General features: G+C 37.6%; 1 protein-coding gene across 3 annotated transcripts in view; it reads right to left on the bottom strand.

Moving 5' to 3' along the window:
* Positions 1 to 7,134: 7,134 nt before the first annotated feature.
* LOC131573662 (mitogen-activated protein kinase 11) overlaps positions 7,135 to 27,694 on the bottom strand; it is a 31,314-nt gene continuing 10,754 nt past the window's right edge. Inside the window, exons 2-13 of one of the 3 annotated variants that reach the window (XM_058827833.1) lie at positions 25,142 to 25,271; positions 24,168 to 24,226; positions 22,975 to 23,086; positions 20,711 to 20,740; positions 20,483 to 20,530; positions 18,045 to 18,159; positions 17,850 to 17,921; positions 16,184 to 16,263; positions 13,324 to 13,402; positions 11,782 to 11,955; positions 11,665 to 11,702; positions 7,135 to 8,635 (exon numbers count right to left, since the gene is read on the bottom strand). In XM_058827833.1, coding sequence (XP_058683816.1) covers positions 11,689 to 11,702; positions 11,782 to 11,955; positions 13,324 to 13,402; positions 16,184 to 16,263; positions 17,850 to 17,921; positions 18,045 to 18,159; positions 20,483 to 20,530; positions 20,711 to 20,740; positions 22,975 to 23,086; positions 24,168 to 24,226; positions 25,142 to 25,271 — 913 coding nt within the window. In that variant the 3' untranslated portion in view covers positions 7,135 to 8,635; positions 11,665 to 11,688. The remainder of the gene's footprint in view (positions 8,636 to 11,664; positions 11,703 to 11,781; positions 11,956 to 13,323; positions 13,403 to 16,183; positions 16,264 to 17,849; positions 17,922 to 18,044; positions 18,160 to 20,482; positions 20,531 to 20,710; positions 20,741 to 22,974; positions 23,087 to 24,167; positions 24,227 to 25,141; positions 25,272 to 27,694) is intronic. The other 2 variants (XM_058827832.1, XM_058827834.1) reach the window with 2 other exon arrangements.

Genomic DNA, 27,694 nt, shown 5'->3' with positions numbered 1-27,694 from the left:
CCTGAGCGAGCGGCACCGCCCGCGCCCGCCCCGCGCAGCCCCGCCCGCCGCCCCCCTCAGCGCGGGGGACCGGCAGTGGGAGCGGCCCCGGCCCCGCGGCGCCCTGCCTGCCTCCCCTCCTGCGCCGGCGTCTGGGGCAGCTCTCCACTGAGGCTGGGGCGCGAAGGGCACGGTGTCCCGGCGGTGGCCGAGCGTGCCCGGACAGGGAGGCAGGTGCCGAGGCTCTCGCTGTCCGTGCGAGTCCTTGCGGTGGGGACCAAACTCCTCCCGGCCGTCTCTTCCCCGCCACGGTGCGAACCCTCACGGGGGCCCGTTTTGCGTTTATGCTCAAGTTCCTGTGAGGTGCCATCGGCTGCTGCATCAAAGTGTTAAGGAGTACGAGAAGCTGTAGCTGGTAGGGCTGGGAGTCCAAAAGTAAGCTTTTGTATAGCCTCTGTCCGGAGATGAACAGCTGAGGGGTCCCCAGATCATCCCAGGGTCAGACCACAAGTTACAACAGTATTTCATACAGTTAAATAAAAACCAGCACGCACTTGGTTCAGGTGCTCAGAGCAAGTGGTCCTGTGCATGGCTGAAGTGAACTGGAATGGAATTGTTGCAGCTGTGGTTTGAAATGATTGCAGCGCTGGAGTATGGACAAGACCAACCTTCTCACTAGTTCTGTAATAAATAGGCCTGGGTAAGCAACACATGTAAGGCAAAGACGTGGTTTAAAATATGTTTTGTATGTTCTTTGTTTGAATATAATTAAAATTATTGTCCTTCAGGGTCTGGTAAAGCCTTTGTTTTGTTTGACTTCACCCCTGAGCAGTGTTGCTGAGGTTAGATAATTCAGATTTGCTGTCACTAGAGTTTAATTTGTGGTTTAGCTCTAAAGGGGCAATCTGGACAAGTTTCATGGCTCCCAGTGCCATTTTGGTAGCTGTCAGGAGCACAGCCCTTTTTGTGCCTGACTACCAAACGTGGAAGAGCTGCCCTGCCCTTGCTCCTCCGGGGGTACAGGAAGAGCACAACCTTCCAGCTACCTGCCCTGGGCTCCAGTGCTGCTCTCCACTGACCTGTTCGAATCTCTGGTTTAGTGAGGATGGGGAGCAACCTTCTGACATTTAACAGTTAACATGAGGCTTGTGAGAAGTGTTAGATCAATGGTAGATGTATACTTTTAAATATCCACTGCCCCAGGAGATTATTTTTTAATTTCTCACATCCCTTCTATGCTGTTTGCCATTCAGATATCAGTGTGATATGTGGTACAATTAAGGCAAAGGATAGAGCAGCTTCCTCTTGTTTTGAACTAGTCCATTAGTTAAATTACTTTTAATGACCATTGTATATGTTTCTAATACATAGAAGATTAGTTCTGCTTGTCATCCCTCACGTACTTTTCCTTTATCCAGTTGTAACAAAGTGGTACTTTTTTACTGCTTGCTTTTTATCAAGGCAGAAATTAGATGGTTTTGATACAGATAAAAGTACTAACTTAAAATCAAGACAAAGTCACTCTTGTGCAGAAGCTGGGAATATTACAGAGCAACTCTTTAAATACATTTTAAATTGACAAAGTTATCCATTGCTGGTTTTCCCATGTACATTCCCATGTACATTACTTCAAGTAAGTATTTTGGCCTACTTTGCTATAGATGAAGTAGCCTAACTAATGCTAGCTAATTAAGATATTTTTGTCTAATAAACCATTCAAAATGTCTATGAAGGGAATGATGCAAGAAGCTTGGGTCCATCCCAAGCTGGTAGATCTCACAGCAGTGTCACAAACTGCGTGAGTCTCTGCACCCTCACCTGCTAGGCTCAGCTGGATACATGGTGATGTGTTTTCCCAAAGACAGTTTGTTGCAAGGGGACTAATAGATGCTACAGCCATATCTTATTCTGGGCAATGTGTACTTGACAGGATAGATTAAAAAAAGAATGCTATCAGATATTTCTCCTTCTGGCATATGTTTATTGTAAAGTAAATAGAAAAAAAAAAAAGTAACATTAACAAAAAATAACGAATGCATTAATGGTGCAAAAATTGCACTTTTCTAATGCTTATCCCATAAAGGGAAGACTTAAGAGATACCAGAATGTGGTGGGTTTTTTTTAAAGAGCCAACTTTTGATGTGCTGGACACTTGCCATTAGCTCCAAAGCATATGAGGTAGATGGGATGGGTACAGTACTCTTTCTAATCCCTCTTGGAACTGAGAGCTCAATTTCCCTCCGGCCTGGAGGTGAAGCTTTGGTACTGAAGCAGAAGCTCTACAAGCAAGAAGTGAGAAATCTAACCATACTTTCCTGAGAAATCCTACATGTATGAAGTCTGGTAAGAGAGTTTGATGGCAAAACTGCTCACCACAAACTGTCACTTGGAGATGGCAAAATGGCACAGGCCTGTTTGTCAGGAGCTGAACTGTGGGCAAGTTGCTGGGCCCTGGGCATCAGTGTGAGCAGGGAGAAGGGACTGACACCTGATCTCCAGTCCCTAACCCTAACCCTAACCCTACACTGATAATGTGCAGGAAAGGAGACCATACAAAGTCCTTTGAAAAATCAAACATCTTCCCACTTTTCTGCCTGTTTATCTGTGATCTGTCTTTCATATGATCATTTTATTCTTGATACACTAATTCACATATGAATAATTTGGCCGTGTAAAACGTACCTTCAATGTCAATAAACACAAAATATTGCTGAATTGTTGAAAGCTGATTCCTAGAACATTATTATTTTTAACAAGATTTCTATATCCCCTCCTTCAAAAAATCCTCTGTGTATGTCTACTTAGACCTGTTGCCATAGAGGAAGTAAGTTCATTCCATTTATTAAAACAAGAAGTGAAGCTTATAAAATAGTAATTAAAAAATCTGTTTTAATCGGATAATACTCTTGTGCTATTTTATCCCTACCCTTCCCCACTGGAGTCTCTGCCAAGTATTTTGCAACTTTTCTGATTTTGTCTCTCTGCCCCATGAGCAGGGTGTTTCAGTTCCAGTTTCTGTGACATGTAGCCCTCCTGGGGACCTTGCTATGTTTTAAGGTCACTCAGCCATCAGCAGAAAGGAGTAAGTATCTACCACCTAAGTGGTTCTTTTATTTTAAAAAATAATTAAACCTATATGTTTCATTTTTTCAAGAGGTCAAGTGAGAACTTACTTAGTAACTATGTACTACCCCATTATCCCTGCTTGCTGGATGTTGGTGGAGGAAGAGAGGCCAGTTGTAGAGAGTAGTGGATACATATGTATAAATCAACTACTTTTAACACTCTCCTAACTTACACTCCTCACAATCCACCAAGTTTTCTCCCACAGTAGACTGAAGAAGTTTAATTTTTTAACTATCACAGATTATTGCAGTATGAAATGCTATAGTCTACAGAGCAAAAGAAAAAAACCAAAACAAAACTTCTTCAAGTTTCCCAACTTCAATGCAAAAATCATATGAAAAGAGCATTAATGGATATCACTGATGGACAGCTTTACTCATTTGTCAGGGCATAGTTGTGCACGTCTCCTGTTTAAACCACCCAAACCATTCTTACCCCTATCTTATCCATCCTTCTCAATCCTACCTTAGTTTTCTTTGTTTCCACCACAACCTAATGAGAGAGCTGAGTAGGATAGGAGTACTGTATGTAATTTTTGCACAGCATGTAATTTAACTATGCGTTCTTGATTTGAGCAATCAGGCTCTAATATTAAGTAGGCATATATTATTGTATCTGAGTGCTAATCCACAGGATATTATTCTATAAGGAACAAAGTATTGCTCAGTGGAGGCTGCCAGTTATGGCAGATTTAGTGTATAGTTGTCTCAGTGCTGCCACTGTGATTCAGTACTTCTATGGTGTCCAGTATTACTTGTGGTCAAATTGAAATCTAAAAGGACTGGCTAAAACCTCTGTGCTATGGTACATATCTTAATTTGTGACAATAATTGGAGCTGGGGGACTACAGGCGTGCAAAATGAAGCATTTATATGTCTGCAGGATTGAAGCCTAATTGAAGAGTTTTGCTCATTATGGAGAAATTTCTGGTCTAATGGATTAAATGTCAGATTGGTTAGAAGATCAGTGTTCACATAGACAGCTCACAATATATTCCCTCCTTGTAGTGAAAACTTAGACCCTTTTAGGTGTATCAGTTCAATATTTTGTCTCAGAGTAGAAAGGAAGGCAGTGGCAGCAACACTCATGTAGCTTTCTAAATCTCTTGGTACTAGTGCCTTAAAACCCCTTACCCAGACTCAAATTAATGACACTTGGTACTCCCACTTGTGTAGGTGTGCTGAATTTCTGAGGACCAGTGTTTGCATCCATAAACACTAGCAGCAGAACCAGCAATGTGTGAGAAGAAAGCAGCTGCTTTTAAAGCAAATGGAAGTGTTGCTATTAATTCCTTCCTAAAGAGACTGATCGTGTCAAGGTTGAACCCCTTTCTGCTGCTAACAAAAGACACTGTTTACCCAATTTACAATGCAATTCTCTTTTCACAAGAGCTTAATCTTTACCACTGCTCATTTGTCAGGGATTCTTGGGCCAAGACAGTGATTTACAGGTGTAGCAAAGGATACTTAAATAATACGTGCTGACAGTTCAGTATGCTACTTTTTGGACAGATTAATCTTTGACCAGGTCCCAAGAGTGGGGAAAGTGGAGGCCTGTTTTCTTATGATCCAGGAGCACATGTGACAGGAAGAAAGGAAGGAAGTAACTTTTGTACTGGCTGCTTCCCACCTCTGTCAAAGTTTCTTTTGCTGCCCACATGTGGTCCTTGAAAAGGTTGCTCCCCTCCTGACACTTAGGGTGAGCTTGCTGTGTCAGATCTTGCAGCACACTGACCCTCCTCCCCTTTTGCTTTCATCTGGTATACCATATCAAAAAGGCACCAAGACCTAGAACTCTGCAACAATGTTGTCTAAATAATGACTCTTGACCTATTGATAACGATGTGTTTCTTTTCATATATCAGTGTTGATTACCTAATTTCCTATTTTTTCCTCTCTATAAATTTTTGAACTTATTAGTAACCCTGCTATTTCAGACTCAAGTAGCCACTTTGTATCTTCAGGGTATGGCACATGATATCCTCTAAAACAGTGCTTTTCCTCTAAACCATCCTTGATTTTTCTTTCCATTGGTCCATTGTAGATTAAAGGGTTTTTATTCCTCTCTGCTTTGGCTGTGTTGTATCAATTTCCTGTTGTTTGGTTTCAGTGCTGATGAGGTAAAGAGGTTAGAAAATAAAGAAGCAGATTCTAAAAGTGTAGTGTATGCTTAGGCATGTCAAAAGACTGAGATGCTTGCAAAAGATTTTCCTTTTGCAAGACCTTTTGCCGCCATGATGACAAAATTACTAGGCTTGGGGTTGCACTAACCCTGATTATAGAGTGAGATAATAAATACTAGAAGTGATTTCAATTCACTAGGTGGATGGATAAGCTCTTGTTACTGAAAGCTGAAATTAGATAAATTCAGATTAAAAGTAAATTGCTAACAATGTCAGTAATTGATCAGAGAAAGCCCTTGGACAGCTGTGTTCTCCCCACGGGAAGCCTGATCTGCTTCCTCCATGAGCAAAGCCCAGCCATGCTCCTCTGAGCTTCCCCTCTGTTCTTTGCAGGTGGCGAGGGATGAGATTACCCTAATTTAGTGTGGGCTAAAACCCACACTGCTCTCCTCAGGCATACATGCAATGTATGGAGCACCTACAAAGGCACAACTGTGCTACTGAAAGTAAGAGTGCTGTCAGGAGATTAAACCCCCACTGTTGAAGCAGGCACCACTACAAGATTTGCAAATAACATTTGGGCCATGTAATCAATGCTTTTATTAAAGACATTTTTAGCAAATAATTTTTTATAAAAGCTTCATATTTATTTACTGTTTAAAATTTATCTTTAAGCCATATGCCTCACCAAACCTTACAAAGCCCTCCTATATTTACCTCCATCTGCCTGTTTGAGTTGGTTGATAAATGTTTTCTTCCATCTGTGTTCAAATGATAAGCATTGTTAGTGCTAAGCTTTCCACCTTTCTGTCCCATTGGGGTACTGGCTTTCCAATTACCCTCTCCTGCTGTTGTAAACTGATAGAGTTATCAAATTGTAGTCTCATGTTGGGTTGCCACAAGGGAGCTGGTTACCTACTCCAGGAAAACACTTTAATTACTGGGTTTTGAGGTCTGAGTAATTGCCTTCATTTTGCACATCTAGGAAAAAGATGTCTGTCTCCCTACTGTTTTTCTTTAGAATAAAATGAGATGATTTACAGGTTTTGATGGTAATTCATTAGAAAGGGCTGAGCTATTGTTGCCCATTACTGTCACCTTTGATTAGTTTAAATGTGGCTACGACCATATTCTTCCTACATAATTTATCTCCTAGAAAAAAATTGCATCTCTGAATGGCAAAGAAAATATTGAAAGGAAGATTCAGAGTTGCAAGAAAAACAAAATTTGGAAGCAACATAAACCTTTCTACCTCAAGTGGCAGAGCTATGGCAACCAGTTTTATGCATCCTTTGAAGCATTTGACAATGGCCACCCTCAGAGCCAGGAAACCAGATTTAACAAATGAAGGGACAAACCCTATAATAAATTAGTTATTGTCAGACATGAAAAGTTCTTGTGAAATCTGTTTACTTCATCCTAGCCCTTACAACAGAAATGGAGCTGCTGAATAGGCTTGTAAGCTCAGTATCAGATTCCAGAGAAAATAAAGCACTGAGCTAGTTTTAACTGGCAAATGAACAAATTAAAAAAAAAAAAAAAAAAGTTTAAGATGTGACTGAGTGAATATTTTCATTATGTAGTCAGACTAATTTTATTCAGCATGAAATTCAGTCATTGCATGATCATTACAGGCCTCATCCAGCTTCACAGGAAGCCAAAGGAATAATGGCTGACAGCACTGCAGTGGAGTTGCAAGAAATCTATGCAGGCATCACCTCCAGATAAATATGCCCTAGGGAAAGTTGAATACAAGTGGCTGCATTTCATTGGATGCAAGTAATGGATAACTGGTCAATATAACCAAAACAGTCTATCACTTAGTCCACAAATTAGAAGCATGTTTTCTAGATGGAATGCCTATTTCTATTTCTGAAAAAAATCAAAGTTCTTGGTCTTGATTTTTTGTTTTTGAATCTGTTTATTAAGAAAAAGCCTTTATTTTAACATAGAAAAGATACAGAGGAAAGTAAATGCAGTAGAATCCATTACTTTATATAGCTGCTATACAGTTGAATATGACAAAAGTTTCAGAGAACCTAAATATTATAAAAAGCTACCACCCAAATAAGACTCTGACAGAGCAAGAACAAGACACAAATTAAACATTAAACAGCTGTGAATCACAAGTGTGTAGAAAGACACAGCCAATACAATAGACGAGGCCTTGTGCCAAAAGGATGTTCCTGTTACAGCATTATGCATGCTATGTTCCTGTATACAGTATTATGGAGGAATCAGATAAATTTAATTCTTAAAAAATTATTGGTATTTGATGTATCCTGAAATTTTTTATTTAATTTTCCAACTTTTCAGAGTCAGAAAACCTTTAGAATTTTGCTTGGAAAGAAACTCCAATGCGAATGTGTCAAATTCTTGAATCTACTTGTTTTGTCACGTCTTCCAATAGCAGTTTTTAGATTACTTTCCCAAGGATTTTGTGAAGGAAAATAAGACAATGTGGAATATTTAATTCAAAGCTGTGAACTGAACTGAGCACTCCTGCACTGCCATCTGTGACAGCCTTTGCTGAAGCTTGCAGAAGTCTACAGAATTCTGCTGCAGTACCTTCAAGGCACCTTCCTGTAAACCCAGGCAAACTCACCAACAGTCCAGCAATGGCATGGTGAGGAACACCATCGGGCAGTAAAACTGTCTCACAAATGGGTATTGTGCAGATTAAAAAATACCTCTGGAAAATAATGAGAACAGACACATGAATGGCAAGAGAAGAGGAAGATTTATTTTTTTACTGACTTTCAACTGGTGTTAAGATTGCTTGAGAGACATCCAGTACATGTGTAGGACCACCACAGATATGACTACATATGCATATTCTGTCTATCTCACTACCACGCCCTCTCTTCATAAAGGCACTAACTATAAATAGTACAAAAACAGACAGATAAAATGCCACAAAAAAAAAAAAAAAAAAAAGGATTGCTTGTATGGACTTCTTGTTTATGTTTGTATACATTCATGCTTTAAATGTACAATTTTAAAATTAATTTAAAAGGTCACCTTTATTTTGGCAATACAACTGATAAAATGAAACATGCAGAACACATAGCTTGACAGAACTCAGTGCATAATTTTGTCAGAATGAAGCAGTTCTTTACCATCCTTTTTGAGTCGGGAATACATTCATATTACAAGGCAAAAACCCCCCCCACCCAAAACAGACAACATCTGGCTTCTGTTTAATGCATCTGTGTTTCCACATCTCCTCCAACATCTTTGGATAGTAAAATCTATGTCTGACCACAGGTTAAATTGTATGGTTATATTTTAACAGTCTTCATAGTGCAGCAAGGTAAGACAGAGCTGCCTGTATTCACTGTTCTATCTCCAGGCTGTCCATTTTTAAGTCAGGTGGTTTAAAGCTATTCACTTCTTCATAGGTAAGTTCTGTGGAGGGGTGTAAGGAAGAGAGAAGAGTTAGGTGATATTTTCTTCAAAAGAAAAATATTCCAGACAAAACAGTTCTACAGATACATGTGACTTGTAGTTTTTTTCCAGCCTTTTTAGCATCCAGATCCAAAACCAGACTGAATTCACTAGGAATCCTCCTCTTAACCTCAGATACAAATTAGATTCACAAACACTGTTATTGTACAACATGACTGTCCCCTTCAACTAATTACTAAAACACACAGGCCCTGAAATGAAAACATCAATTATGCTGTCAGATGACCTGCCAAAATGATGTAATGAAAGACATTATGTAATGGAAAATGGAATCTTTAAAAGAACCTAGATAGGTTTTAAAATATACACTTTTAACTGTGGAGAACATTCTTTATCATCTCTCAGTCAGTTGCCTTCAATTATATATTAGTTGCAATTCTGTGCTAATTCCTTGGGATCCCATTTATTTGTTGTTTAATTTTGGGTTTTTTTAATGTTTTACTATAGCTGACTTAATTTTACAATACTCTGAAAAAAAATTTTCTTTTTGTCTTAGAAGCATGTAACAGCTTTTATCAGAAAATTCTATATTCATCAATAACTAGAAACATGGGTTACTTGCTGTTTTACCCTGCTTTGGGAATAACCCTTTATCTTTTAATGCTAATAGTCACGTCCTGTTTTCTGTCTTAGACATTAATGGAATATGTTGTCAGTGGATACCTTTTCCGTATTTTCTCAAATTAGATGCTGCTTTTTAAGGACCAAATCCTGTTAGCGTATGGTTAATTTCAGGTTATGGCATTACTTCATGTTCTGTTTTCCAAACAGTGATGTTTAAATCATATCAAACTCATGGCTATTAGCTTGTTTATTAAGTAATTCTGTCTGAGACAGCTGCTATGCCTGCAAGCATACCTAGGAATCCTCTACATAGTATGTAAAAGATCTTGAGAATGAATCTTGCTTATGCTCTGGTTGTGTTATGCTGTACCACTGTGTACAGTGATGTGTGTGCCAGTTTCAGTGAGAGATTTCTCTGAAGGAAATTCTGTGTGCAGAACTCCGGGCATCGGAGGACTTGTTAGGTGACTTTGAGTGACTGACTTATGACTATTACATAGAATTACAGGCAGCCAGGGAGGAGCTACAGCTGACTGAACTTGGAGAAGCCAGTGTCCTCACAAATCGGACACCTGGAACTGCATTAGGAATTGTTCTCACTGGCTGCATGGTTTATGTTTATTAAGCTCTTTACCCATTTCTCACTGTACCTACTCAGCAGAGATATGTGCAACTGGAGCAACATCTAAAGAGAGAATGTATAGCAATGTATACAACTCTGAATAGCATACTCTTGGCCTCTGAAATTTTGAAATATTTTCTAACTGATTAAACGTGTCAGTAAGAAATCTATGATCTTGGGCTGCAAGTCTTAGCAGCGTGCAATGGAAGCTAAGAAAACTCTGAAGTGCATAATGTATAAGACAGTGTCTGAAATCTCATTTTACTTTGGTGCTCAGTCCCTCAAGATCAGGCACCACTGGTATTTAACTTGAACAGAAAAAGAGCAGAAACATGCCAGTGACATCTTGAGAAATTGGGTCAATATTTCATCAACACTACATCATCTTACTTAAATGTGGCACATGCTGTACTTGAAAATAAAACATTTATTCCCCAAGATAAAAATATGGCCAGAGGGAAGAAGGAAAAGAAGCAAACCCTGCTGTGCAAGTTTGGAGATTTTTGTCTCAGGACTTTTTTCAAACCTGAATAAAGAAGGAATTTGACCTGTAGTTCCATCAAAGTAAGTGATGTAAAAAACGATACATGATAAATGCAGTGATAAATAATATGACACTGCCCTTCCAAGAGAATTCACCTTCATGTCCTCATTTCAGTTTAGAAAGTGTTAAACTAAAATGGTTCCTGAAATAATTTCAATGCAATTTCATCACAAACAGAAATCATGACTCAGAAATTGTGAAACTTTCCTGTTAAAGACTCAGGCAACTAAAAAAGCAGCAGAAGTAAAATCATCCACTCCTAAGTACAACAGCAAATGAACAACAAACAGCATGTATGGGTGGTCCTGTGTGCTGCCAGGTTTTGCAAAGGAGATGTGTACAGAGTAAGTGACACCAGTCAATTCTTGTTTGTCAGACCACTCAGCTTCTACAAAAGCCTTTCCAGGGCTCTAGGATGTTGACTTATTGTAGAGAGAGCCATGACTCCACTATTATATTTCTTTAAGATACATTTGCTGTAGACAGCCTGCTTTCTCCCCTGTGATGCCCAGGATAAAACATGGCACAAGTGGATGGGCATGAGTAAGACACGAGAGTATTCTTCATCATAAACATAACCACTATAATAATACATTTTTATTGAATCTTTGCTGAGTAAAAGTTACAGAAAATGCAAATAGAAACAAAAAGGACATTTATTTTATAGAAGACATATTTCATCTTAAGCCAAGGAAAAGACCGTTATTGATAAACAGAAACAATTAGTTTTCCGCAACATTATTCTCAATTTAAAATCTCTAGTAAGGAATTTTTAGAATCATATGTCCTCATTAGACAGTGGTGAAACTGGACTGTACTTTTCAGTGTACTTGCAATCTAGTGTTGTGCCACTTTACTTCCGTGATACTGCAGTGCAATATGATTATGTTGCAAGCATCTCAAACGGGTGTAGTTATTAATCACAATTCCTTTGCAATCGAAAAAATTATTAACAAAATACACATTTATGTGGACAACATTACTTTCCAGTTCTGATCAGAACTAAACCAGAATCCCAAGTAGTGTCACCTGCCCCAGGACAGTTACTTCAGCTGGGGGTCTGACCTAGAAAACTAAAAGCAAAACAGAATCTGTGATTACCTGGTAGCTAGCATAAGCTTTTAGTTAAACTTTCACTGGTACAAGGAATCTAGTAAGGAGATGACAGAAAGGGGGAGTGGGCAAAATCCAGAAAGCCTTTCTGCCTGTTTACTCCCACAAGCACCCATATGAACTTACCTTGTTTGCCCGAGGCTTAAAAGTTCAAATTCCTCTGGCTAGAAATGGAGGAAAACTGTTATTTAAGTAAGGCTTTTTTCTGCTACATGTCTAAACTAGTGCATGCAGTTCTGATACCTTTCCATTCATCTATGGTTCGCTCCTTGTTCTCTATGGACTCGTCATACAGCTCAGCCTCGGGTTCATCATCTGGATCGTGATACTGTACAAAGTAGGGATGTGCAAGTGCTTCCGAGGCTGTGATCCTTTTATCACTGTCTAAAATAAGCATCTTCTCAAGAAGATCTACAGCTAAGGCAAAAACAGAAACACAGTTCCTTTTCACAGTTTTTTTCACAGAAGAGACCATAAAAGGCAACTGTTTACACACAACCTATTCTCACTCACCTTAAACACAATTAATATTACTTGCAAAATTTAGGCAATATAACAAGTAAGTTTAGAAGATTTTGTACTGTGAGTACAAAAGAACTGAAGGAAGCTTCTGGTTTCCTTGTGGCATACACAAAGGTTCAATATAGTCAACTGGAGATTTGATTCACCTCTTCGGATATCCAAGGACCTAATTCTAAAAAGATCCACGTATGCTTATAGGGTATTATCTTGTGTTGTGCATCGTGTGCTTAAGTTTGCACTAATCAGGACCAAGCTAAGTGACTTGTGAATAATAAAGTGTGAGATTACACTTCTAATATGCTGCATTAATGAAACGACCAGATGAAAACCCCAAAGCAACTTCACAGGACCTAGCATAAACAAAATGTGTTTGAAGTTGACACTTGAAGCATACTAGAAAGGAGAAAGAGTTGTATGGCTGAAATTAGGTTTTATGGAAATTTTAACATACCTATTTAAAATACTATTTTTTTTACTGCTTTCATATAAGCATTGGCATTAATTTGCCTTTATGCAATTAATATGTAGCATGCTCTCATGTACATCAGGCAAATAAATCCCATATTTTAATATTAAAGTGTTCTAAACTACTTGCAAGAATAAAATTTATATTAATACACAAAATGAATTCAATGCATTTTAACTCACAATACTACCCTATATTGTGCACTTGATGGAACTGACCTGGTATTGCAGTGAGATGGCTCTGATGACTCAAGTGTCTCCTTTTTATGTCACAAGAAAATGTTCATAAAACATCTCTTTTTCACAGGCAGAACCAATTGATTACACAGAAGTACAATTATACAGGATCAGATCAAAGATCTGCCTCAGCCCAGTATCCTGTGTCCAACAATGGCTCATATCTTCCTAGGAAATTATACTCCAAAGGGTCACTCAAACAGCTATACTTCCTGGTATATTCTTCTGCTTGCCAGAAATTTACAGCTCATTGCTTTCCTGAGCCAAAAGTGATGTCTCTAATCTAGACCCCATGACATTTTTATTTATTTCTGCTATGTACAGCTGGCTTTTGCTTTTCATCCATGGTCCATTTCCCTTTAGGAGGTTCCTGTAATCTCCACCAGAAACAAAAAGACACAGGCTTCATGAAGGGAAAACAGTCTCAATTTGAAAGGTTAAGCAATGCTTTTCTCACTGGTCTGATCATTGTTATATGGGATCATACAGCATGGAATTCAAGGAATGCTTGAGTTCTTATGTTAGTGAAAAATTTTATCTGTGTCAGTCTGACTTTCTTACCTAATGGATTGGCACCTCGAAACACTGCTTTCAAATCCTGTTGAGGCATATGTGGAAGAGATTCAATGTATTTTCTTGCCTAGAAATAAGTCAATACACATACTGTATCAAGAGGGTTAAATATTGCTCAACAGTAACCACATCAACTCTAAAAAACCAGACATTATTTTGATGTTTCTTGTACATGGGAAATCTTCTTTATATAAAACCACAATGTATGACCTTGTTTCAAACACCCACTCCTGTATACTGCACAATAAGCAAGGTAGTTTTAAGCAGGCACATTTTGGTTTAAGGCTTGAGTGTTAGTACTTTAGTTTTCACCTGTGCTTTTACTGGTTCATTGCAGTATATCCCCAGGGAACACATGCATGTAATGCTCAATCAGAAACTGCACCCTAAATCATCTTTCAGTTACCCTCAGCAAAGTGGCATATTTCAACCTGCAGCCTTCCTTCCTCTCTCTTCTCTGGTGAGATGTAGCTTCACTAACCAAAGAATGAATTCTGATACTCCATGGGAACAGATTTTCAGATGTTTAACAGAATTTAGACCTTGCCTTTTCACTGTGGCTGTGAAAGGCTCATCCAAACTGAGCTAGTAAAAGCCTGTCTGGATATAGGATCCACAAATGTCAGCCTGACACTACATGAACTACAAATTTTTAGGCTGAGGTAGATAGGTTGGCAAGAGGTTGCATACTTGGATCAGAAAGAACAGGGAATTCTGAAAATGAATTGTCAAAAAAGAAGCAGGTGACTATTCCCTAAATCCATAAAAAACTTCAGCTGGTCTTTGGACAAATCCTAACCCTTTTAAAATGTGTTTGTCTTACACAAATGTCTCTCCACATTTAGCAGTCCTGTCAGAAGGACACTATCTGCAGAAGGCTAACTAAGCATCCTTGGCCTATAGAAAACAGCAACTAATCAACAACTAATCCTAACATGACTGAACAAGATGCACTGAAAATTACCTCCAACCTTGCCCAGAAATACTTTGAAAACAACACAGACCTATCAAAGTTAAATTACTAGTCTTTCCCCTCTGCTTATATACTCAGCACAGAAACCTGACCAAGAGAATCCCAATGTTTGAATTATTCTGAAATTCAATTACCATTTAAACTCATATTAATGTGAAACACTGACAAAGACCTCAGTATCTTGTGCTGAAACATCCAAGGAGGTTGATCTTTTAGTTTCCAGTTCTTTAATCCTGTACTTATAACTGAAAATAGACTTGGCATTTCATCAAATCTCTGACATTGCTGTTACAGGAATGTTAAAAAATTGTCCATGTCTGCAAGCTGCATTAAGAAATACTTAAACAGTAAGGCCAAACTACATGATAAAGAAGAACTAGAATGAAGAAACTCCCTTGCAGCTGGAAATTACCTCCAAGCAAGGTATGCCTTCTCCTTTGACATTGCTCCTCTAATCAGGTAGCAGCAGCCCAGAGATAACGTAGCAGGACTCTTGTTCATTAACCTGGCTTTTGTGTTCTGCCTGTGCTCTAAAGGTACAATTAGCCCAAATAAAATAGTTTCAGGATTCCTGTACCTCACTGAGGTATTCTCTGAAACACAAGAAATTAAAAGAACAAAGCACGTACTATTTCCAGTAAGTATTTAGGGTGTTACTCTCACAATCAAAAAGCTCACTAGTTGTGGGTAAGTAACACGTTGGTATACACCACTGTGAATGTGTTACAGCAAAACCTGCAGGATCTTAGTAACACGTGAAGGCTACAAAAGGACCTGTGAGACTATACAAAGATCTATGTTTGAGACAGCATGGTCTGAGATTTGTTGGTTGATGCAGTGCCTGGCAAAAGGATGGATGCTTAGCTAGCCTCCTGCCCCAGCCATTCCTAGGTGCTGGGTACCCAAAAACTGGGACTGTGTATTGGCCTGTGATGATGAGGTTTCATTATGCTTGGATCTTCCAGAACTAAAGGGTTGCTCTGGCTCTCCTACTGCTCCTGCTTACTTAACCTGCTAGAGTATTCATTAGCAAGGTCAAAGGAAACCTGTCAATATATACACAAGCTGAGAAACAGCCATTAATATTAGTCTGAGGTGTATACAGAAGAGGTTTAAGAAAACAGCTGCAGCTCAGGAGGTATCTGTGTGCTGGTCTTTAGCTGAACTCTTACACTGTGCCTGTCACCTGTCTTTATCAAACAATACTACACTTCTGGCTATCCCCAGTTACTCTTACAATGAATCTTTTAAGTGTCACTTTAGCAGAGAAATTAAGTGGAAATTGTTCATTTACTAGATAACTATTTTAAAGAAGGCACAGGGAAAGTTAAAAAGCCCACTCTTAACTACAAACATGAAGAAATTGGACCTCACACAAACATTTAGAGAGATGAATAAAATTATTTTCAAATTATGGATCTAAATAGAGCACTCATGCAGAACACATTATTTGCTTCAGATACATCTCTGTTTAGGAGCCTTACAACAATGGAGAGCATAAAAATTACAAAGACATCAGATTTAATAGCAACAATATAATGCTCTATGCTGAGCACTGGTTTGAATTTTTTAAATTCTAGGAATAATTTAATTATAAGCCATTTAAAAGATCATCAGGACTAATTTCTTAACTCTTCACAAAAACTGAGTACTTGAGAACAAGTATGAAAATTTATCCAGGTGACACTCAAGGCATCTGGATGCCTCCAAAAGCATATCTTTTGAATGGTGGCATTCTAGCAGCAAAACCCAGACATCATTTTAAGGTATTCATCTCCAAATCCGAGTGTCTGTGTAACAAAGGCAGTGACATACAATGCCAGTTAGAGAAAGAATGACAGGAAGTCAGTTAACTAGATGAAGCTGTGAACTCACATGTTCTGATGATATCTTCTTCAGAAGTTCTGAACTGGGCGTGCCCACAACTTCCATTATTCTCTTTAGTTGATCAATATCTGCATAATTTCAGGGAAATAAACAGCACACAGTCCTTCTGGGTTTAAACAACTAATGAGCTTCCATGCATTTAACTAAGACACTTAAAACCATTCAGCAAGACAATTCCACCATAGCTCATGGAAGGGTATCAATTCATACCTGCTTAAGCTTAGTCCTGGAGTACCAAATTCTCTAATGTACTATATTAACTTGTCAGGTATGTCAGCTCCATGAAAAATATTACTTTTTTGTCCTAGTTCCCAATTTAATATATTCTTAAGCTTAATCTTAATAGCATATTTATGTTTCAGCTGAGGGATTTCTGAAGATCAGTCTAATATGATACACAGCTCATAGGCCTAGATTACTAATCTGCAGATCGGCAAGTGAAAAATTCTCATTTGGTACCTTTAAAAATTTGTTTTATATAGGTCTCAAGATTAAAAACTTTGAAAATGTTAATTTTTCATTGTCATCTTGGACCTGTACATTATATTACATTTTTATAGACACTCAATATTATTTTACAGCTTTATTTAAATTGATATCATCATACAGTTGTAGACAGTATTTTATAACAACAGAAATATCTTATTTCTTGCAAACTAGGTATATTGATTTTCTAAAATACCACATATCATGTAATCAAACATGATTACATGAAGTCTGAGGACAGTCTTCTCCCAGTGATGGTGCACCTGGAGAATGCCTGTGGTTATAGAGTCTAATGATGCTGAACACAACAGAAAGGCCAGTGGGGAGACTTGGTCTCAGCTCTCTTAAAATTATTTCAGGCAATTCTAATGTTATGATGCTTAGTATTAACAGAAGTGTTTGTTTTTTGAAGGGTTTCAGAGTACCAACAAATGTCAATATTCAATACAGAAGAATGTGCTTTCGTTTCTCATAATAAAAGCTTGACGCAGTTGTTTCTTCATTCCTTATTTTGTGTTTTTCTTCAGTTTTCTTTTATTATTTTACTGCTCCCCTCAGAAACGTCTCTTTTTTGCTCCTGCCAGCACAGGAAATGCCAATGGAAATCCCTGATGCTCCATCAGGGACCACGGCACAGTGCTGCAGGAAAGAAAGGGCTTTGTTGCTCCTGTGGCATTTCTGGAACTACTGGCTTCTTTTAATATAACAGGACACAATAGACCTATTAATTCACTTTTTATTTAAAAGTTAACTCATTTGCATTTTTTGGAAATTTCAGCCTAAAAGGAGTTCTCAAAAGGAGAGTTTTGTTAAAAAAAATAGTACCTTTACTCAGCTTCAGTTTTAGCATATGTTATTTCAATAAGATCCACACATGGAAGAAATCTACCTTGTTGTAACTAAGTTATTATTTAAATACAGATACGCAAAAGAATAAATGTAACTTTTTGATGTTTAGGAACATCTGTTACTGGCTTTTATCCTACCAGTGGGTCTCACATTCAGTTGTCATTTTCACTGAACTGAAAGATTAGAAAATTATTTATTCTTTTACAAGTTTGTTACCTCAAAACCATGTCCATAGAAACACTCAAGTCCTTAGGGGAAAAGAAGAGGAAGAATTAGAGAGTATTTTTTAGTTGCACTTTAAGTTTTATATTAAGGATACAATCATTTCCTGGAAATAGAGCCTTTCCCTTCAATAGCTCTGCCATGATACATCCAACCGACCATATGTCAACTGCCAAAAAACAGAGACATAAATGTGCACAATGAATCAAAGAGATCCTTAAACACAGCTGCTTCTTGGTTTAAAACTATCACTACACCCAGCTGTAGCAAAACACAAGCCTTCACAGTTTACCTGTTTGATTGTAGTGCATCCAGTTTAACATAATTTCTGGAGCTCTGTACCATCTTGTTGCAACATATCCAGTCATTTCATCATCAGTTTGACGAGCTAAACCAAAGTCCAAAATCTACAGAATAAAAATAAAATAATAATTTAAAAAAAACCCTTTTACTTTTATTACAGGTCCTGATTTTCCCATTACTCATTTCTGAGTTTTCTGTAATCCCTTGCTATTGGTGAAATAAAACAGCAGCACTGCAGATGAGCTCATCTGCTCTCCCTGCTGTATCCGTGCAGCCTCTGGTGTTGCATAAAGATATTTCCACTGCAATGAACCTGGCATTTTGTCCTCTAAGACAGACTTTATACTTTGCCTTGAGTTCAGTTTTCCACTCACATTCATTTACTAAAAATAAACTGTTGCTATAAAAAAATGAAATATTATTATCAACTTGGAGTGTTTGTGTAAAATGCTAACAGCAAGTGCCAGTGGCCATTTAAGACCAAATAAGCTGATAAAAAAATCTGCTGAATTTCTGTTGTCTAATTTTCTTAAGCATTTACTCAAATCACACATTATCCTGATGCTACTAGGAGAGAAACTGATATCCTGTGTAACAATGTAAATTTAAATCACACCCCATTTGTTTTCAGTAGAACTTGCCCACCAAAATAAACAAAGGATCTCTGTTTATGTACACAGAGGCTTGACTGCAAAGTGCTCCCCTCCAGATGCTTTCCCTTGCTAAGTTTACATTGATGGGAAATTATTTCAACTGAACTTTCCCAGCTTGATTCTTTGCTTTCTGTTGTATTCTCTGGTTAGCCAATGTCCCACTAATTATGGACCCTTGCTCTAAGAGAGACTGCCCTGAAAGGGTACCATCTGAGCCTCAGTGTGTTAAGTCAGTCATCTGAGCTAGCTAGCACTCTTCACATAGGAATGTGAGTAAGATCATTGAGTATCTCCTGTGATGAGATCCAGGATTATTTATTAAGCTGATGGCTAATCCTTTTCATAGGGAATAAGAAAATTTCAAGAGCATAATTCAAAATTTCTCAGTTATAATCCAATTAAAAGATATAAAAAGCCTAAAAAAAAATTAAGATATAAATAATTAAGATCTTCCAATATAGTTTAAAAGCATAATTTATTTCTTAAGTAAGGGAAGAAAAATGCATGAGGCAAACAAGAACAAATAAAGGCACAAAACTCAAACACTAATGCTCTTATTTTTATAAAGATTTTGGCAATATTCTTCCTTAACAGCTGATCCCTTCCATCAAATGTGGACACACACACACACACACACTTTCCTTTTTTGTTTTTTGCTTCTATTTCCTTTTTGTTAGTACTTGGAAATATCTACTAGTTTGTCCTATTAAAAATAATTTGAGGAAGTAAAGCTATAAATATAAACAAAGCAGAGAGCAGTGTAACAAATGCTAGACAGGGAGGTGTACAGATTTCATAATAATAGAAAAAAACAGTCTCCTTTACTTACAGTACAAAAATACAGTACACATTTTAGAGTACACGATCAAAGACAGATGACCCACAAAATTCCACAGATGCTGAACATACATGCATGAAGACATTAAAGAGATAATAATGAAACTTGCTGAGCATCTGCAAGTGTCACTAAATCAAACAGGAACTACAGTTTCTCACCACAGATCCGCATTAGTGCAAGAACCTAACTGCACTACTCTTACTCATTATTGTGATTTTTTGCTGATCTTGTGGTATTTGGAGTCTTTTCTTAAATCCCTTGCAGCTGGAATAAAGTGATTACATCAGAGTCTTAGAAAAAGGAATAAAGATGTTTCTGGCTGTCATAGAGAGGTATTTAACTTTTCATTCTTAAGCTTAAAGGCTTAGAAAGCTGCAAGACATCATTTCCTTCAGAGTCTCATGCTTACTGTGTAGTATCATATCACACAGACGCACCACGAGATGCATTTATATAGATGTGTACAACAAAATAGCATTTGGGAAGCAAGGATTATAGAGTTCTTTCTGGTTGGTAGGGTTTTTTGGTTTGTTTCTCTTACTGCCTGTAACTGGTAATACTAGTATATATAATTTAATTTACCTTGTACGTTCTGTAGATACAAAAATGAAAATTGTTACAAGACTTTATCTATACATGGCAGATGCAGATACATATCACAGGTCAGACTCTCAAGATATACTCAGTTAAGTACTCACTCAGGGGCCAAACTATTATCTATGTACCATCTGTGGGGTACATAGGGATTTGGCAAAGATATTTTCATTCATATTAAATTAACATTTGGGAGAAAACACATGTTCACTGGGAATGGGCAAGTAGCAAACAGTTGAAATTAATGGAATGAGCCATAAGAACAGTAACTAACATTTTCTTAGAAAACTGTCATCTTGAGAGTTTCTACAACAGTCTTTGTTACAACAGCATGATACCCACCCTCAATTCACAGTCTTCATTTACAGCTAGGTTACTGGGCTTTAGGTCCTGTAACAGAACACAGAGTTAGTCACCTACTACTTCAACCTTTTAAAATATATTGTAACTATTTGTGTATATATATATATATATATATATATATGTATATATTTAAAATATATTGTAACACATTTGATGCACAGAGGGACACACTCCACTCATTTTCATTACCTCAAAGACTGAACTCACCCGATGGATGATTCCAGCTGAGTGAATATACTGTGAAACAAAACAAAACAAAGGTAAGATTTGAAGTTGAAGGTGAAGGGAGGTTGAAGCCACTTGTCTTAGTTTTTGCTTCTGAGACTGACTGATCTGTATACAGATAGTACTTATGTCAAGCCATGTTTGCAGATCAGAGGTATGTCAAACTTCAAAACCTCCCTGTTTTGTCTTACCTGGAATTGGGTATTTCAAGAAAGGTAACAATGAAATCTAGATTCTACCATGAAAGGCAGCACTTACAGTGATTCTTCTGTATGAAGACTCTTACCAACTTGGAATTTGTTCTAGCCTTCCCTGGATGTCCATAGCCACTGTTCATTGGTCAGCTAGTGGCTAGTGAAATCAGTGGCCTAGGGAGCAGCATGGTTGACTCCTACATGCTGTAAGTCACCTTCCCATACTGTGAACACTGATGTGGGTGAAAGCAGCCACATTTGTTCTCTGGGACAGGTTAGTGATCAAAATACCACCTAAGCCACAGCATTACTTCAGATCCACTTTCAAAGTGGTATTTCAGCAGCTATTTTATGTCTCTGCAATTTTACATAAAACATTTAAATAAAAAATCGAGAACTGCTTACTCTGTCATTGCCTATCATCCTCTAGTTAGGATTAACAGCAATTTTATCTATGATCTTATCAACCAGCATGAGGAGGGCCTTGAAAACCTTCTATTCTCCAGAGGTGAATTCACCTCTTTTAGGAGAAGGGGTTATACACAAAACCTGTATAGGAACTGGGAAAACTCAAAGAGAACGCAAGGGTATTCTTCGTGTTCCAGACCTAAGAACTGTTTATCAGAAGGCAGGGTCACTTCTCAATGTTTCTCACAGCAGCTGCAAGCAGCTGAATGAACAGGAAGCCAAAACACTGCTATCAACAGAAGGAGCCGCATCCCTGCACTGCTGAGACAACCACAGCAGCCCCTCCTGGTGCCACCAAGCAGTCATATACAGGATCAAATGTTCTTTGACCAATGAGACATGAGAATTTCATGAGAATTTCAATTCCAGAGGAGAGGAGCCACTAGCAACCCCTCCCCTTTGAAACAGAGCCAAAAATGCACCTGAGTGCATTTCTGAAATTAATATTCACTTAGAGCAGATTCTTACTATTATTTAGCTTTGACACAACTTAGACTTATATTCAAAACCACAAGCAGGATAATTAATGCCAGAATCCATCTTCCTAAATAAGCTATTAACTCACATAAATGAGACAAAACAATTAAGGGCTCAGTTGTACAATTTTTATTCACTGCAATCTGTACCTTAAGTGACAGAACCTGCATGCATGAATAAGAATTACTGTCTCAGGCACAAGGTGACTTGCTGAAAATCATGTAATAAGTATATTTCAGAGCCAGTATTTACCATGGCTTGCTTTCAAACATATAATTATTTTTCATGTCTAAAATATCAATTACTGTTAAGTTAACTAGTAAAACTGCTGACCTCTCTCTTTTCTGTTTGCTTATACCTCAAGAAAACCCATACTGGTCTAAAAGCTTAGCACCTAGTAATGGGAAGCATTACCTACACCTTCTGTTTATAAATACATGTTAAACATCAGCAAATTTACACATATTTTGATTCTTTTGGAGGAAAATTTTGCTGTAGAGTCAATTGCCTATGTTATTAAAGTGTATTAATTTTAACTGATATGATTAAAGGAAATAATGGCTTTACAGGCAGATTAAATCCTAAGTGATTGTGTGCAGCATTGTACACTGCTGGGATAAATTTCTACTTCCAGGCATTTCCCAAAGGACCCAACTAACTTGGTTATCCCTTCACCCATGTGACACTCTCTACAAAAATCAGGACTGTGGTTTTTCAAAGTGACTCATGTCTTTCAAAGCCCAAATGTAAGTTACTTTCCATTATTGTTCTTTATCCACTTCACATTCTAAAGAATTTTTGAGACATTATACAGCATGTTACTGTCCTGCAATAGGAACTGAAATAGACACTGATCTAAAGTTAACTTTCAAGGGGAGTATTCACGTGTATTGTGCATGTAAACATTGGTAGGGTTGGGGGTTTATTTCTGGTTAGAAAAATTATCTGATAATTTCTGAAATGATTGCTACTATTTGCACACTCTTAAGACATAAAAAAAAAATAAAAAAATAAAGTGTTTAAGTATGCTCATTGCAACCAACCCTTACAACATTTAGATTGCTGACTCATTACTACAACATTTAGGTTCTTGGACTCAGACTGTACCTTAAGACCTCGAAGTAACTGATAGATGAGAAACTGTATATGATCATCCGTTAACTTCTGGCACTTCACTATGTTATTCAGGTCAGCACCCATTAAATTTGTCACAAGATATCTGTGAAAATAAAGAAGAGAGGAAAAAAACAACACAGAATGGCAGAACATAAATTCTTGTCTAGAAGAGTATCCACACAGGCCATTTAGGTTCCTTTTCCACTGTCTACTAACACATTTTATATCCTTTAAATCAGCTATGAGATCTAATAATGTAATCACTGCTATGAAACTTAGTATAATAAAAAATAAAAATCCTTGCAGTATATTAGAAGCTTTTATCTCTGTTTTCTCCACACTACAACAGTGATACATGCAACATATATTTTGATGAAGAGGAAGCTTCACCCAACATCAAAGTGGAAGCCTGAGGCACCAAAACTACAGGACCTGCAAGGCCCTGGAATATCTGATGATAGAGGATAATATTAGAGTGGTAGAAATAAGAGTGTTTTGTATAACTTGCCTTTCTGTTCCCACTTGAAGTTTTATTTTTTGACAAATTTTGCAGAAATATTGATTCTTTTCCAAATAGAGTGCTGGAACAAAAGTATGTATCTGTCATACCCAATTCCCATTTGTGTAATTTTGCCTCAGATTCAAAGGGTCACTAATTTCCACAGAGACAAAAACATATTAAATACTATTTCTTCTGCTACAGTCTTATACAATTATGTAAACCAAAAGGAAAATCAGCATAAATCGTATGTTTGAGTCACATCAAAATATACCTAGTTTTAGGTTAGCCAGGACTCTAGCCTAGATTTACCTTGTCTCAGTTAACTAACAGAATACTTTCCTGCATTCCTGAACTCTGCCATCTGTGTATGAACCAATAATCTACAGGTCACAAACACACAACTGAACTGAAAAAGTTTTAAGTTCATTGGCATTTATGCAGCATTAAATAATTTACCATATACCTTTATAGCTAATTTAAATAATTTAAATTTTCATTTAGAAAAGTACAAAAATGAAGTCCATCTCTCTGCCTCCTATTTTATAGGAAAGTTGCAAAAAGATTTTTACAAAGCTGACTGTGGCTGAAAGTCTTTTAAGAATGTATGTTCTTCCTTTTTAAAACCAGAATGGTATTTACTTACTTAGTAACTAGTCAGAATTATTTAAAAAATTTTACTTACACTTCGTTAAAGTTCTCTATTGATGTTGCAGGTGTAAAAACATCTAGCAGTCCTATAACCTGTAAGATGAAGGAAGTGACATTTTTACAAACCTGCAAAGCAACATGTAATTTGTATTGACAGTGCTCAGCATTTTTGGGATGAAACTTACAAAAATATGACATATGGTCGTACTGAAGACTGACATAGTAGGTGATCTATAAAGGTATCACCACAGCCTTAATTACACAGATTGTAATCTTAATTACAATCTTAATTACAAAGAGCAAAAAAAAATAAAGGCAGAAAAAGTAATGTCTCATTACAGAAAAACTGACACATGCCTTATACAATTGTTAGACTTCAGATTATGCATGCTTTCATGAGTTTTCTTGGTCTGTTTTTGTTAACTTTTTTATCTTTTCTCTGGGATACTTTTCAATCAATCATATTTTATTCAGGCTTCAAGTTATCAAGCTACCTTTAAGCAAGAGGAGGCTCCACTGAAATCAATCGTTTGCCACAAACTCAGACCAGTACTCAGTTATTTGGGATCTGAAGGTCTACTGTCTTTCATTTAGCTATTACACTCTTGTCAATTTTAACAAGAGTAATCTGCCCTTAATTCTCAACAGAATCCACATTCAGTAAAAGCAGGTTTGAGGTGTGGGGTCTTTTTTTTTCCTGGGCTGATTTTTCAATGTGTTTCAACACTTGTAAATAGAATACTTTTATTGTTTTACTAGAGTATGATGACTTGTTTTGAGTTCCATTAACCTCACCTTCAAGATTTAATTAGATATTTTTAAAATAAAAATGCAGCCAGTTACTGAAAGTTTCTGAAGTCTAGTGACTTCACTACATCTAAGATGGCTAGGTCCAGGTATCTTGGGTAGCTAGACAGTTGCACACACCTTTTGGAAAAACGGAAATTCAGGCTATATTGTAAACTTTTGTAATGGAAATCCAAAAGGAAGAACTCACTCTCCACTTACATTCTCATGCTTCATGTGCTTAAGCAGCCGAAGTTCTCGGTAAGTCCTCCGGGCATGGATAAGTGATTGAAAAGGTCTTGAAAGCTTTTTCACTGCCACCTTCTGTCTTGTTTTGGTATCATAAGCTGAGCTGGAAGAGGGAAAGAAAAAGCCAACATTGATGGCATGTTCTACAGCAAAGCTCTCAACCAGTTCACAGAAGGAACATACACTCTCCTGAGGGCTCTTACCCCTTCCTTTACCCTCTTTCACCTTCTACTCAGGGACTGCAACCAGGGAGCTAGTCAGTAGTAACTCCCAAGTATTCGAACACAGGTCCTTTGTTTCCCATCTAGAAAATTACTAATGCTTATGGTACAGTTCAGGACTCATCCCCAGGCAATCCTTTCCCCAAATGGCAGGAAAAGTAACCAGACAATTAGCTCCATTCATGCAGCTCCAGCCTCCAGCTCCAAGGCAAGACTTGTAGGGAATATGGGGATTCAAAATGAAGTTTGTTTTTACTGAGCAAATTGGAACCTTTACTAATTGGAGGAACACTGCCTTTGTATCTATGAATATTAATTATTATGTAACCATTAGCTTGATAGACGATAATGTCCCCAAACTGGTATCAAGTTAGGATGATGACATAACCTTGTTGACTTGTTGACTTCCCCAACAAGTGAAGAATGGGCATATCTTGTACTCCACCCCACATATCCACAGCATGTGCTTAACATCCCACATGTAGAGGAGTCCTGCTGAAGAGGACTAAATATACAAGTCAGTATTTGCAAGCAAGGGAGACCCACTCTTTTTTGGGCATTAGAAAGACAAGACAAGCAGAAGCCACAGATAAATGTAACACAGGGATAAAAGTGATCCCTGTATGTATTACTTCATGACACTACATAATACAATTACAAAAAGATTCTGTTTGTTACCTCCTCTTAAGAAGAAAAAAAAATCTTTCAGTTGTTACTCTTACCTATTAAGTAATTGTGTTCAATTAAAATACCTGGTTTTTAGAAGTTTTTAGAGTTTAAAGAGTTTAAACAGTGGATAATGCTATGTGTACTTGCTAGAGAGCACTAACAAATCCAGAGCCTTTCCACACACTTATCTTCATTTTTGGAGTTACAAGCACAAAAATTAAACATGAAAAATGCATGGAGTATAATGTCAATGGTCAGCAGTCACATCAAATGCTATTACCTTTTTCTGCACAGTGTTTTAAACACTCCCACAAATCGTTGAGCACATCTGCTAGAGACAAAAAACACTGATGGTGCCTGGAGTAGCTTCCAAACTAATACACTGAGACTACAGTCAGCTCCAAATAGGTGGACTCTGACACACATTTGGTGCTATGATAAAGTCATGAAGAGCCAAGTGAAGAGCAAAGCTTCTATCTGCAGGACAAGGTGGTGTTTCTAATCAGAAGAAACAAAGGAAACAATTAACAAATGGAGGAAGAACAATGGCATCCGAAAGGTGATTGTCCTAGAGTTAACCCAACCTCCATGAGGTCAATTCAGAATTTCATAAAGACAGAATTGAAGCAAGTAGATTTAATCAAAAAGCTTCCTGCAGGCTCTAGGGAAGGAGGGAGTCACTCATGAGATAAATGACACAGATAAGCAGATTACTTAGCTAGTGTTTTGTAAGCACAGAAGCTGATCTTCTGGCAAGTTTTAAAGGTGAAGAGTGCTGTGGTTTTGCTAAGCACCTCCAAAAGGACATTTCCTGAGCAGAAGAAGGAATGCATAGGAAGGAGAAGACTGGTATGACTCTGATGAGTGGATGGAAGGGAAACAACAGAGGAACTTGTTCCAACAGTGGGGCAGGACAGAGTTATTCAGGATATGAGGATGCTTAATTACATAGATCAGCTCAAGGAGCAAATGGTGTGAGAAGAACTGACAACAGAAATATCTTGAATTTCACATGACCAGCTACAAGGACAACATGAAGGTTGCACAAATAAATCTAAAGAAATTAAAAGGAAGCCAATGCTTAGCTTCTAATATAACAAAGATTAGATGTAATTGTCCTGTGTTTAGTCATGGGCAACAAAACCACTGGAGAACACTGCCAAGTCTCACAAATGCACATTGTCTTTCCAATTTTTGGGTGAAAGGAAGCGTTTATCCAGGTAAATAATAACATCACTCAAAACAGCAGTTTTCTTAACATCTCAGCTTTTCTGGTAATTCACAAGCCTTCCCACTCATGCTTGTACCAGTTTGTGAAATACTGTACACATTATACAAGGCTAGGAAGAATTAGATTTTAAATCCCATTATCATGATAAACATCACTCTCCTCCCAATCCTAAGTTCAAATGTGAGTTTCAGTGGTTAAAAAACCACTGATCTTCAAGATGAGTTGCTTTTTATCCTCTGTATGACTCAAGGCTGCAAAGCTTTCAGATGGTACAAAGCACAATATTTTTAGCTTCAGTAATTCTTATGACAGCAGCTATTTAGACCCAAGTTGGAACTGCATAAGGAGAGAGGAGGAAAAGGAAAAGGAAAAAAAGGAAAAGGCAAAAAAAAGAAAAAGGAAAAG

This window comes from Poecile atricapillus, chromosome Z (genome assembly GCF_030490865.1).
Source record: "Poecile atricapillus isolate bPoeAtr1 chromosome Z, bPoeAtr1.hap1, whole genome shotgun sequence".
NCBI classification, from domain to species: domain Eukaryota; kingdom Metazoa; phylum Chordata; class Aves; order Passeriformes; family Paridae; genus Poecile; species Poecile atricapillus.
This window is presented reverse-complemented; position numbering and strand designations above follow the sequence as displayed.